General features: G+C 30.5%; 1 protein-coding gene and 1 long non-coding RNA gene across 2 annotated transcripts; one reads left to right on the top strand and one right to left on the bottom strand.

Annotated features, from left to right (window-relative positions):
* Window positions 1-1,350: 1,350 nt before the first annotated feature.
* LOC128196390 (uncharacterized) lies at window positions 1,351-2,433 on the top strand. Its single transcript, XR_008248673.1, has 2 exons — window positions 1,351-1,894; window positions 2,034-2,433. It is a non-coding gene; the product is annotated as an uncharacterized LOC128196390 (long non-coding RNA).
* Window positions 2,434-3,960: 1,527 nt separating this feature from the next.
* LOC108330066 (uncharacterized) lies at window positions 3,961-7,355 on the bottom strand. Its single transcript, XM_017564525.2, has 3 exons — window positions 7,028-7,355; window positions 5,913-6,425; window positions 3,961-4,370 (listed from the first exon to the last, which is right to left on the bottom strand). Exons 1-3 carry the CDS (start codon window positions 7,214-7,216, stop codon window positions 4,161-4,163), a joined length of 912 nt encoding a protein of 303 aa, XP_017420014.1. The 5' UTR covers window positions 7,217-7,355; the 3' UTR covers window positions 3,961-4,160.
* Between the last annotated feature and the right edge of the window lie 7,126 nt (window positions 7,356-14,481).

The raw sequence follows: 14,481 nt of genomic DNA, 5'->3' as shown, positions 1-14,481 counted from the left end.
AATGTATTTTTATTTATAAATGTTATCCTAATTTAAAGAAAGATGAAATAAAACTAAATTTAAAACATATAAGATATCGTCCTCTCTCATGTCTGCACGAGCTGTGATTATGTGGGTTAGGCTTATTATACTCACACTTGTGCTTAATATCTTAACACTTATTGTACTTATAGTAGAAGATACTCGTATAACTACAAAGTTATTATACTCTAAAATATCAAATTCATTTTTGACACAATAAAATCACATACATTTAAAAACACATTAAATTATTATAAACAAGTGAAGTGAAGATTCCATAATGCATATTGCTAATTGATCAACCACTAGTGCAAGGTTAATAAAAAAAAGATAATTAGAATTTGTAGAAATAATTTCATGGAAGTTTTATAAAGATAATCTCAACCTAAAGTAGTAGTTGCAGTTGGATTAGATAAATGATATGTTTATACAAGTAATCGACCATTAACTGGTATGAAGACTTTCTTGTCATTTTGAATTTCTATTTCTTTTCAGTCTTCCATGGTTAATTGTTAGAGTGATTCTTCCTGTCACATTTGTTAAGAGGACTTTCTTATCATTTTGGACTTCTATTTTTTTTTCAGTCTTGTATGATTAATTGTTAGAGTGTTTCTTTCGGTCACATTTCTTCTTGCACACGTACATTCTAAAAATAATCTTCTTCAACAGATTGATTCCTTTAAAAGGAATTTCAAAATTCATTGGAAAAAAAAATAATCTTTCAACATATTTCAAAAATTGTTAAAGAATTTTTTTTAATAAATTTCGAATTCGTTTTGGATTTTTCAAAAGCTTCAATAAATTTCGAAATTTCTTAAATGTTTGAAAAATTCTTTAATGAATTTCAAAATTTGTTGAAAGATTTTTTTTTCAACAGATTTTGAAATTCGTTAAAGAAAATTCGTTAAAGAAAAGAAATAGATGTAGAACTTTTTAAATTGTAGAAGATAATTTTGAAATTTAAAAAAAATGTAGGGATGTTGAGAAAAATGTAGGGTGGTGTAAGAAGAAACAGTCTCGTTATTGTTTTCTTCCTCTTATTATCTCTAGGTTTAAACCCTCGGATGGTCTTCGTATTTGTATGGGAATCTTAAGTGGGTCATCATATTTCCAAATGTCTTAACTGGGTCTATATATTTACAAAATATCTCAATTAGATCTAAATATTTGTAAATTAAGCCAATTTTGCCCTAACCGTTAAGTTGTTACAAACGGCGTTAAAATGTGCAGAGGTGGATATACTGAGGTGGATATTTTATTAAAAGAAAAATATTGCCAGTGATGACATGAAATTTAATAAATAAGAAAGAATAGAAAAATGATGCGATCAGAAAAAAAAGGGGGGGAGGGGGGATTTGAGAGTCTGAATTTCGTGTTCTTTGCTGTCACCCTAAAAAAACTTTCTATTATTTCCGCAAAAACTGCAGCACCGTCGTCCGTGTCATGAGGAAACTGGTGAAAGAAGAACTGGTGTTGAAGGAAAAAGGTGGTGGAGCTGAAGGGGTGGATCTGAGGAAGCTCTTGTGTCGTAAGCAGTGTCGCGAAAAACACCATTGCAGCTCCGTCAGCTCATGGCGACGGGGACAATAGCGACGGCGGTCGGAGCAGCGTTGATGTTGTTTTATGTGCTGAGCCGGCGGCTGTCGCAGAAGGCGGAGGAGGACAGCAAGGATCACGGAGACGGCGACGACGTGTCGAAATCGAGCAGATCGGTGCGCCGAAGAAGGCTTTCAAGGCGGCCGACGCAGGCTCCGACGACGCTTCTGGAGTCGATCGGAACTCGGAGACTTTGAGGTTCACGTACTCCGAGACCTTCAGGAAGTGGCCAATCGGTGATTTGGCCTTCGGAATCAACTACTTCATGCGTAAGAAGGTAAGTTTTATGATATTCTGAATAAAATTCATAGTTTTAAGTGAAATTGAGTGATTTCTGTTTCTAGGCGTGTAGAAAGGTGCAGGCTTTTGGGGGATTCTGACTTTGGGAATATGTGTTATGGTTTGCATTTTGCAAGGTAATCTGGCAGTTGCAAGTGTCTATGCTGGGAGTGATTCTGTGCAACTCAAAGGGGATGGGATAATTGTGGAGCTGTACCAAGATATGATCATGGAAATTCTGTTGTGGCTTCCGGTGAAAGATCTCTTGCGATTCAAGTGTGTTTCAAAAGGTGGAACCAACTTGTTTCCCATTCAGTTTCTGGGGCTACGGTTTTGCAAAGGAGATGACAACGAAGATGAAGATGCAGTAGCGATTTGGGGTTGGAAGGGTTTTCCAAATTGGTTCTCTGTTTTTCTGAGTGCAGGCCATTTTCCTCCCCTTTTATTGCTTACATAATCTTTTTATTCTTTTATAATTTATTAAATTCCAGATCATTACTGGCAGCATATTTTTTTAATAAAATATTAACATTAGCATATCCAGTTCAGCACATTTTAACGCCGTTTGTGACAATTTTAACGGTTAGGACAAAATTGACTCAATTTTACAAATATTTAGACCCAATTAAGATATTTTACAAATATATAGACTCAATTGAGACAGTTGAAAATATGATAATCCACTTGAAATTTTCGTATAAATACGAGGACCATCATAGGATTTAAACCTTATCTCTAATATGGGTCACATTTTGAATTCGTCCAAATAATTTTCATCACGACGTCATCATCCATTTGTTTTGTGTGTTTGGTTACATTACAAAAAGATGCTCTTCTTTTACTATGTTACGTTGCGTCTCTGCTGCGACACCAAACAAACAAACAAACATCCATTTCATGTTGCCAACTCTCCGTCTACTGTAAAACTCCGTTTATCCTGTTGTTAAATATACCCTTATCACTCACAATGCGTCTGGTAGAACTTTTATGTTTGAAGTTATGAATCTTTAAAGTTACATTTCTCGTGAATAACTAAAATTTATGCGATCGCTATGAATATTCTGAAGAATATAATAGCAGTAATACGATACGTTTAAAGTGTTAAATTTCTTAAACACTAAAACTAACCTTATACTAATTGTCCCAGAGTTTGAAACATTATATGTCAACACGTTGATGATTGCAAGTCATTCTCCGCAAGTTACCTAACAAATATTCTAAAATATTTTAAATTTATTTAGATAAACTTCTTCATAAAAGCTTTTATAATAAATTAAATAAAATAAATTTTCCACAAATCATATAAATTAATTTTAACTTACGAATAAATAAAATTCATTATGAAATAAATTGTGAAAAAAGTTACTTTTGTTGAGGTAATAGAGACAGGAAACTACAATTTTACATTGTATTTTACTTACGGTCAATCCTAATACCGTAAAAGAAAACTTACAGTAAGCATGGCATTTATTAAGCTCTCCAGTGAGATGTGAATATTTAAGACACTATAATTTAACGCAGATTTTCTAGTGTCAAAAATACAAGTCTATAAGAACTTATCAATATTTTGTCCATGATAATGATATAAAATACACATTAGAGGTGCAAAGACCAAAGTAGCAACGAATAAGAACTTAACCAAAATTGTTACGTGTTATAAATATAACACATAATACCAAAATACCAGGAACCATAATTTGATACTGTGAAACCATGATTCCCAATACCATCTTTTCATACAGCCAGACATAGTGTGAATCTCTTAAATAAAATCAACTATTATCACTTACAAGTTCTACTCTGTAACTTTATTCAGCATTGCCTCATGGTATCATGAAAAAGTTTTGTTAGAGAACTATAGAACGTTCCAAGCTAAGACACTCAACAGTCATCAAGCTCCATGTGAGCTTCACTTTAGAACTCAAAATGCAGTTGATTTTTGGTTGGGTACAAGGCGTTCCTGCATATCTTAGTATTGAGACAAGGAACCAAAATGCCAAAAGAGCTCAAGAATGAACCGTTTTTTGCTTTTTGTTAAAAATGGATTGCACAAGAAACTCATTGTTCCTATGAACAAAATTATTCACTTTCTCAAAAATTCAAGTGTGGTGTGGGGCACAAGTTAAAATTTGCCAGGTCCAACAGACTAGCTACGGCCCGAATACCAAAATATTGAATACTAGAAGCACTTTAAGTTGACCAATGTAAAGACGTGACGTATGCAGGTGGAGCTAGACTTTTAATGAGTAAGAAGGTTCAAGAGACTATCTTTCATCTATTCCAGCAGCTGTTGAAGGTCGCTCCATGGAGTTGTCATGAGCCACAGGAGATTTCTTAGTTCCAGGACCTAATGAAACCTTCACCTGGGCTGGCCTTAGAACTCGATCTCTGAGCAAGAAACCACGTCGTGATTCTTTAATTATAATCCCTTTCTTGAATTCTGCTGACTCCTCACGTGCAATGGCTTCATGATGCTATGACAAAAGTAAACCACAAACAGATTAAACAATAGCCAAGTCACTACGTGGTAACTTTCTCTAAGGTTTCATCAAAATGCCTTCAACAAGCAGGAACAAACTACAGATTTTAGTTTCAAGCTTATATTGCAACAAAACTTCTTAAGATGGGAAAAATGAGGAGATTCAGACAAGGCAAACCTACGAATACAGCAATATTTTACACTTAACCTTTTCTGATCGGAAAATTCCACCCGACTCCCTACCTCATGCATTATTTTTACACGTGACGCCTGTTATTATAAAATTTACACACATCTACCAATTTCGATGTATGAACTATACCCATGATACCTCAAAATAACAGAGACGAGTAAAAAAGGTCAGTGCAATTTTTCCATAAAAAATAATGTAAGTGTAAAATAATTAATAAGCACAAGCCTCAAAGGTGTTTACCCTAGTTACCCATAGTAGTTTATATGTTTCAAGTTCAGCCAGTGTTCCTTTACCACAAGAGTTTGCATCCTCAAATCACTGTACTTCCTTTTCCTTTTAGTGGAGGGTGGAGAATGAGAGAATGGTCGTCTAGCATAGAACACAGAAAAAAAAAATTGTGGCCTCTAAATTGCTTGCAATACCAATATTGTTGGCTAGAAATCTGTCTCCAATTTTAAGGTTACTGGTATAGTAAATCCTAAATTTTTTTTCTAGGGCTGCCTATTAATAAAGGAAATGACCAGTGAGTTTGGTTATTGAAGAAGTAGCAAGGACAAATTGATTGTTAAAGCTTGTTCACAGCTAGAACTAAATATTTAAAGGGATAAAGTTCCATCTTAAATCTGAAAAAAATGCAACAGAGGGATAGCCATTATTCATAAATTTATTTATATAGCTTATATCGCATACAATGCACATATAACTTCTTAAAAATAATAAAAATTATTAAAAATTCATGGCATTCATAATAAATCATAAAAAGTCAGAGATGTCTTAAAAAAACACACAAGTAAATGCCAATCAAAGTAAATAAAAAGTTCATAACCTTCAAAATCCAAGTCATCTTTATCATTTTCACTACATTACAATTTAAGCTTTCACTTTTGAGAATTCAAATCCCAAAAGTAGTAACCCCCACTCCAAACAAGCACTAACGTCTCTATTCAGAGGCCTTTTGGGAATAAACACACATCATGGCTGTCCCTGCAGCTGAGGCGTGTCACCATAGATTGCCATTGAAAACTGTTTATGATCAATGTTAAGATTATATTATTGAATTTCATCATTTACATTATTTTTCTCAATGGTTTATTTATTATTCTATCTAATTTCATTTCCTACCCAAAAAGTCCCATTTCTTTATTAATTGCACAAATTTGATGATAGAAATAAATTTCTTCAGTCGATGTAAATCCAACCCTAGGTCACCATTGTTGTAGTCAAATTATTTTCTATAGAGTAGCAATAGAATTTGTTGGATTTCACAGCCATCAAGTAGCAACACAGAACAAAAGGAAAAAAATTCCGCACACAAGACTAAAGGTGTTTGTGAATTTAACTTACCAAGGGATTAAACGGCTTGCCCACTGTTGCTATCACTGAAACATGATGACTCCTCAGAATCTCTACAAATTGTTTGTAAATGCCTTGATAGCTAACATCAATTTTCTTCTCTTTCTCTGTTGCTGCTTTAGTTTGCTGTTTTGTTTTCTCAAAACTGTCCACCATCAACAAAAGCTGTTCAATGAGTTCTTGTTGGGCATCAGATTGGATGCTAAGTCTTTCTTTGTCAGATCTTTTCCTAAAATTGTCAAAATCAGCTTGTAATCGAACATATCTATCTTTGGAAGTAGCTTTGTCTGCTGATAAACTTGATACTTTCTGAATCAATTTATTTTTTCTATTTACTGCTGAATATATTCCCTCTTCAATCAGAGCAACACCATTTTCATCACCATTAAAAAAGGCTTCCTTGTATGCTTCAAGGAGGACCATTAAACTGGGTAATGGCTTTTTATCTTCATCATCGTCTATCCCTCTGAAATCTTTCCGGGTCTCACCTGTCTCATCATTTCTCTATGAAGGACAAAAGAGAGAAGATTTGGCTAGGTTAGGTATATATATACAAAACATAGGATCTTCAACAAATGAAACAAAAATGCACCTTAAACTTAACAAGCATCACGACAGCTAGTATTTTGACCACATGCATTTCTGAAGTATTACAAAAATATGTATAAAAATAAAAAATAAAATGGGAAATTTTAAGTAAAACCTTTTTTGTACAACGATACCCTCCTGCAATCGATAGTGGAAGAGATTAAGTATCAGAGGTACAAGAAGGCAAAAAAGAAACATTGAGGATTCAATGTCTATTAAGACTATCAGAAATGCTAGCAACACAATTCACAGTTTTTTAATTCACCTCCTCTTAATATATGAAATTTATTAGAATTTACAAAGAGGAAAATGTGGACTCTCATGTTTTAAATCAATTGACTCCCTGGTGATTAATAATTTTGAAGCAATATAATGGTGTGTGATAGCAATCCTCTAATCCTATTATGAGAAAGTAGCAAGGAGAACAGTACTCGTGACAAATCCAACAAGCAGTAAATTAGAATAATTAATTATAAAAAAATGAAAAAAGTGTAAGATTTGAAGGAGTGAGAGCGTACAGTTGGAGGGAGATCTTGAGAATACTTTAGTGGGGTTCTTCGATTGGGAGAGGAATTTAGGGGACGTGGAAACCCACGTGATGAAAAATATATGATTTTGGGTTTTAGGGTTTGAAAGGGCTTTGAAGAGAAGGGAGTAGAACAAGGACAAGGAGCAAACAGAGATTGATTGGAGAGGAAAGTAGCCATTGATTGATTCTCTTCTCTTTTGCTCGTCAGAGGGTAACAAAACAGAGATAGTCTGTGTTCGTGCGTTCTGGAATGCTCTTGGATGTGTATTTGTGTGGTTTCTCCGAACTCCAAACCAAGTTTCTTTGTTTTATTTTTACTCTCGTCACGTTTAGATTTCTTTAAATGTTTAAGTTAATATTTATTTATTTTAGTATTCATGTCTTCACTAAAATCAATTTCAGTTTTTATTTTATTTTATTTCTTAAAATTGCTTATTTATTTTGTGAAGTTATTCAGAACAACGTTCTATCTATTAATTAAGATTAATATTTGGAGCACAAGCAAGGATAGATAAAAACATTTTAAAATTAGTAATTGAAATAATATTACCTACAAGAGTCTCCTATGCATGCATGGGAAATTGCACTTTAAAATGTGATTTAATTATACAACACTAATTTTTAATACCATATTTACATATTATAGTTTTATATATCTAATTTATGTGAAATTTTTATTAATATAAATTATAAATATTCAAATATAATATAATTAAGAAAAACTTATAATTATGAGTGAATTCTACTTTTTGACAACTTTATTTTTTATGTTTGAGAAAGATTTTTTTGTTTGAGGAATCTCATCTCACTTTACGCTAATTATCTAATATATAATTTTAGTGTTATGAAAACACAATGATAAATGATGAAGGTAATAATTATATAATGTGACATGAATAGTGAGTTATCATTTAATCAATAATATCACACGAGATATTAAGAGATGTAATAGAATGATCCAAACCTTCATTGTCTTGTATAAAAACACATTATATATAATTTTGATATCATTATTTAAACATAAATAAAAAATGATTTTATTAACTAAATAAAGTGAAATATATATCCTATTATTCTTTAAAAAAATTAAAATTGACATATGAATAAAGTCTTTACAACGGAAAGAAAATTCTTTTTTAGAAAATAATAAAAATAAGTTAAGAAAATTGTTTGTAATACTTAACACTTGTATTATCATTTATTTCGTGATAAATGACAATCATCTTAGTCAAACACAAAAACAATGCACATAGTACACATACAAACTTCAAACATTACCTCAACACAATATTTATATAGAGTTATAGGTTCACATAGAACCTCCATCAACTAACACAAAGTTGTCACTTCACACAACAGGAATGTTTCATGTGAAACTATCGATGGTCACTCTCACACAGAGTTTCAGTCTTTCGCTTACTCATATTATCCACTATTTGCTCATGCAAAGCTTTCAACCACTCATTTCCATAGAGCTTATCAGATATCACAACTCATACAAAGTTACTAATTGTGCCACTCACACATAGATTACCTGTCATTTACTCACACATAATTAAAACTCATTCCCACATAGAGATTTACAAATTCCACTCATGCTCACACAGAGATTTATAGAGTGTATTTATGCTCACACAAAAACTTACAAGGTCCAATCCTACTCATATAAAGACTTATAGGGTCCATTCCTACTCATGCAGAGACTTATGAAGTCTATTTTTGCTTACACAGAGACGGACATAGTCTACCCATGCCCACACAGATACGTATAAGGTCCTCTCATGCTCCCACATAGACTTACATGGCCACCCATACTCACAAAGAGACTTACAAAGTCTCATTCATGCTCATACAAAGACTAAAAAATCTCACTCTTTATCCCATAAAGACTAACAAAATTCACTCATGCTCACACAAAGACTAATAGATTCATCCATGCTCACACATAGACTTACAATATTCATAATGTACCCCTGTCCATATAGGGTTCCTCACATGAGCACATAACACATCAATCATATAGTCAAAACATCACATACACATAAACCAATTTTCAAAAAATCACCCAGTCCCCCTTAAGAAAACCCCATCATGTTTCTTTATCTAAACCATAAAAAATCTTTGGATTTGAGTGTTTTATCTAAACCATAAACTATCAGTCCAAAATGTTAGTTATATTTAAAGAGAATATTAACTAAACAATTTAGATATGATAAGAAGTGAACTTTAAGTCTATCTTAACCTTACAAAACTTACGTGTAAGGTAATGTTTGTATGTGTTATATACTATAAATTTGGTTTATCTCTAGTCAATGTAAAACTATCAACAAACCTCCCTGATGCCGAAACATATGCATCTTGAGTGTGAGACTATACATTAATGGATGGTTTGAAAGCGGATAATGGGTGGAATAGTAGACCCAATAAACAACAAACTTCGTTGGATAGGTTGTAGCCCATGACTTTGATACCATGTTAAGAAATAGACTTTAAACCTAGTTCAACCTTACAAAACACTAATGTGAAATGGGCTTTTAACGTCTAGCATTCAACATTAGCCCAAAACAAAACCAACATAAAATATTATCAATAACATTTTTGTAAATAAAATGAACAATTAGACGTCAGACCACCCAGATAGTTGACGCCATATTAGCTTTAGATGTTTGTTAAAGGGGGAAACATCTAATTCTTTTTAAACATTTTAAAGAAACAGCTAGAAAAGGAATGTTCTCGAAGAGTTTGATGTCAGAAAATCAAGGCGTCAACGTCATAACGCATTAGACGTCGGATAGTAAAGTGATCGACGTCTAATGTTTTTTAAATCATTAAAAAACTCTTCCTGAAAAGACCTTTTATGTACCTTTATGATGTCAAACAATCAACTAGTCGATGTCATATCACATTAAACGTTTGAAGGTTAGGAGGTCGATGTCTAAATCTTTTTAAACATTTAAAAAAGTCAGCTGGAAAAGGAATATTATCGAAGAGTTTGATGTCGAAAGGCGCCAACATTATAACACGTTAGACGTCAAATGATTAGGAAGACCGACGTCATATGCTTTTTAAATCATTAAAAAAAAACTTTCTAAAAAGACCTTTCTCGTACACATATGACATCAGAAAGTTTAGGGACCGATGTCATATCACTGTCAGATGATCAGGGGGAGCAACGTCTAATTTTTCAATTCCCATTAGACGGCGGTCCACCTACTTGTTCAACATCATATGTTGTTTTATGAATTAAAAAAAAACAATATGAGAGAGCATTTTCCTTCCACTATTTCTTCACTCTCTCTCTTCTCAAGCCTTCGAACTGTTTCAACAACAAATGCACTACTAACAAAGGTAATTTTTGTTTCATTTAACACCAATGGACGTTGCTTGGATGCTTTAGGTATAATTTTCTTTCATTTTGACTTATTGTTTTCGTGCACATACATTATTTTAAACAGCAGTGAGTTCTCTTTTCTCCCTTATCTACGAAGACTCCTCCATTGTGGCAATAACACCACCCTCCAATATACACAGTTAGTTTTTAGTTTTTGGTTTCCAATATAGATAGCACTTTGTCTTTTGATTGGTTGTTCGATGTGATTTTGGAGTTTCCCTTTGCCAAATTTTGGATACCATGGTCTGCATATAGTTAGCCAAATTTTTTTTAGGAATTTGATTTGATTAAATTTTATTTTTAGTCCTCATTGCACTTTGTCTCTTATTCCTTGTACATGACATTAGTTATATTTTATTTTCTTCACTATTGTTTTTATCTTAAGCAATTTTTTTAGTGTGCTTTTGCATTTTATTTTTATTAAATTTTAAAAATATTTATAGTATGAAATTTAGATTTATTATTAGATGTTGTAAGTTTTAATAATTTTAATTGTATTAAGATTTATTCTAATGATAGTTAAACACTAAGTAAATCTCAGTTCTCGTTTAAGAATTAATAGAAATGATTAAACTTTTAATTATTTGTGTTAAATATCAAATTGTCCAATTGAACATTTTGGAAAAGTTATTTTTCATAATTTGTTATAACATGTACATTGAAGTTTATGCATAAATTTAATAAAATTTCAGTTTAGATCATTTTATGTTGTTCTCTAAAGGCATATTTGATTGTGGTCATGAGTGATCACTTTCATTTTATGTATTTCGAAGACCAATGCGAAATGTCAAAATTTTTCAAATTTATGATGTTAAACTTCTTCCTATATGTGTCAGTAGATTACGAAAAATATTTTTTCCGAATGAGTGGGGTCTAACCTTTGGGAGAGTCAAAAATTTGAGATTGATGAAGTTTTCTATGAACACAATATAGATCAAAGTTGGATAAATGAACTTTGCATAAGTGAAAAGTATGAAAAAAGGTTTGAGTTCTTGCAATATGTTCAAGAACATGCAATCTCTATGAACAAGACACATTTTTATCTTTGTGTTCGTTATCTTGATTAAATAAATCAAGACTTGTGCAACATGTGTTATCATCTATTAATCTTTGGTATAATGAGGAGTTATAGAGTTTGGACTTGGCATGGAGAACTATTGTTCAAGCCTACAATGTCACGAGGAATATTATGTTGACGAATGAATGAGTGATCATTTAAAGGACATGATATGCGATGCTGATAAATTTTTTTGTGTGGAAGAACTCATTTATATGATTCTCTTAACTCCTAAACTTTGTATAACTTAAAAAATCTTTAAAATAAAATAAAGCTTTTAAGTAAATCATTTTATCTCATGTCATAATCTTTTTAAATTAAATAAATCATTTAAATTAAATAATTAATAAATCATTTTATCTTTTACTTAACATATTTATTTAATTTTATTTATTTATTTATTTTTCTAATAATTATAATTTTCAGAGTGTCATAATGAATAATTCACCAATAAATTTAAATTGAATATCGATAACTTATTTCAACTCATTCATCATACGAACTATATTATATCGGTACTCATCTTTAAAAGAATCATATGATATATCATGTCCATTTCATATTACTCAATAAACTGTATAAAAATGTACAAAGATTAACTTTCATATAAATACAATTTAGTTATCACATTCTTCAAGTATCTAAACAAGTAATATATTGATTAGATTCTAATATTAACTCGTAACCTATATATAGTGTACCTACCTTCATTGGCAACTTGCAGAAATCCACTAAAACTTTAAATAATTTACCAAATAGCAAACCCTACACCAATAGCAACTTTCCCTTACATAACACCCAAATAGGAGAAGAAAGACATTCAAATCATTAACAGGGATTTAACTAGTTATAAATATCACAATTTCAATTTAGTTTGACCCATATTTTGCTACCACTTCAAGTAGGCCATGAATGACTTCAGTGTTATCTTAGTGAATGAGTTTATGTCAAATACAACCTTAAAAACATTTTTTTTAAATGAGGTTTGGATTCTAAACATGAGATATCCCACGTCTTAAAATAAAACTCAAGTTTTACAAGCTAATTTTTATTATATAAATAAATAGTAAAATTAATGAAAAACAATATATTATATTTCAAATATTTTTTAGTATAAAAAGATAAAATAATAAATAATATATTAGAAATGAAATATATTAAACTAAAGATATATATAAATATTTAGTTTTAAGATCAACAATATTAAACATATCCATCCCACGAGTTAACTATTAGTCGGACAGTCAACCTTTCAATAGGTGAATCGATTAAACGATCCAAATATTATGGAAACCAATTGATTGTAAAACGAATTAATTTCAAAATAAGATTAAAGGCTAAATAATTATTAGTCATATTTGACTGCAATTAAGTCGACCTTAATCAAAAGTCCATCATAGAATATGTAAATAGTGATTTGAGGTAATGAGATAAATTACATATTAATTGGACATTTTATTGTTGTTACCATCTAAACCGAATTAACTTTGATATTAGAGAATCTCTAACGGGTAATTCAATCGATGTTTGACGAACAATTCCTTGATTTGAAAGGACCTAGATAAAGATATGATAGTAAAGACTTGATCTATATGTGCCAAGCAAATATTAAAACATTATTGCAAATGATGTTTGGTTGATATTTATAATTATAATGTAAAATATTTAATCTATAGAAGTACTGTAAATCTTTTTAAAAAGTAAATCTTTAAATAGTTTAAAATTAATATTTCGTTATTTGATTTTGTTAAGGATTTCTAAAATTTACTTTTTAAATAATAAAAAAATGTAAGCATGATTCTTTTGGCTACAAAAATTTCCTTTTTTCACTAACAAGCTGTCAATAACAAGCTCTCTAACATACTTTTAGTTGAAATTTATTAAAAACTTCAGCATTTAATGAAATTAAAAAAATTATGATCTGTAGTAACTTTTAACTAATAATCAAATGTGCTAGTATTGTTTTACTATATATTTTAACAAAACATGTTTTAGTAGAGATATTCAAATAAATTTTAACACGTGAGTCAATTCAATTTATTATAAAATTTTAAAGAAAATTAAATTTTTAAATGTTGATCAAATTTAATCCATAGGTTCAAACCAAATTAAAAATGAGTTTATCTAAAACTCATCAACAACAATTCTTTATTAAGTTTGCAAAAGTTTTAACTATAAAAAAAGAACTAATAAGGTTGACTCTGACTCACTTTAACACTCCATTTTTTTATTCATATTATTGTTCTTTCATATATTCATATTGTCAATTTTAAAATTCCCTCGAAGACTAAGACTGAATAATTGGGCATGAGTTAGAAGTACTTAAAACAAAATTTCGTGCTCGGTTCTAATAACATTTAATTTATTAAATATATTATTTAACCGTGTTGTTAAGTCAATCAACATTTATTACTATTGATCAAGTTCATTTCACATTTGTGTTTTGTTATACAATAAAAATAAATTTAGAAATAATTATAAATGCAAGAACAATGTTAAAAACAACAAATAATTCACATACATGTATATGTATATACATATACATGTATATATAATTACAATTAGAATTTGGTGAGTCATAGACTTTTCTTCTGACTCACCAGGGAAACTGTTATAATACTTCACGGTGTGAATGAGGATTTTTGCTTATCCTATTGAGTTAAGTTTAGGGAAATCTACCAGTGTATTATATTTTAAAGAAATTATAGAAAACATATTACAATATTTATATTTAAAAATTTAATATTTCATAAAATATATTTAATTAATGGAAAATAAAACAAAATTAATAATGATTATATTATTATTTCTTTCGACACTAATCTTATTTAATAATTTTCTTTACAACACCCTAGATAGAATATTGAGTTGATACCACAAAATTTAATTCAATCTAATTCAATGACCGATGTACAAAACCGAAACAAATTGCTTATAAAAGTAAAAATATGTATACATCGACACCGAAAAAATATGCAGTAAACCAACAAAAGAA

Source organism: Vigna angularis, chromosome 4 (assembly GCF_016808095.1).
Source record: "Vigna angularis cultivar LongXiaoDou No.4 chromosome 4, ASM1680809v1, whole genome shotgun sequence".
NCBI lineage: Eukaryota > Viridiplantae > Streptophyta > Magnoliopsida > Fabales > Fabaceae > Vigna > Vigna angularis.
This window is presented reverse-complemented; position numbering and strand designations above follow the sequence as displayed.

Coding starts and splice junctions, on each gene's coding strand:
- LOC108330066 (XM_017564525.2), bottom strand. CDS start 7,216: ATGGCTACTTTCCTCTCCAATCAATCTCTGTTTGCTCCTTGTCCTTGT. Junction 6,426..7,027: donor CTCAAGATCTCCCTCCAACT/GTACGCTCTCAC, acceptor TGTCCTTCATAG/AGAAATGATGAGACAGGTGA. Junction 4,371..5,912: donor GCAAGCCGTTTAATCCCTTG/GTAAGTTAAATT, acceptor CTTTTGTCATAG/CATCATGAAGCCATTGCACG.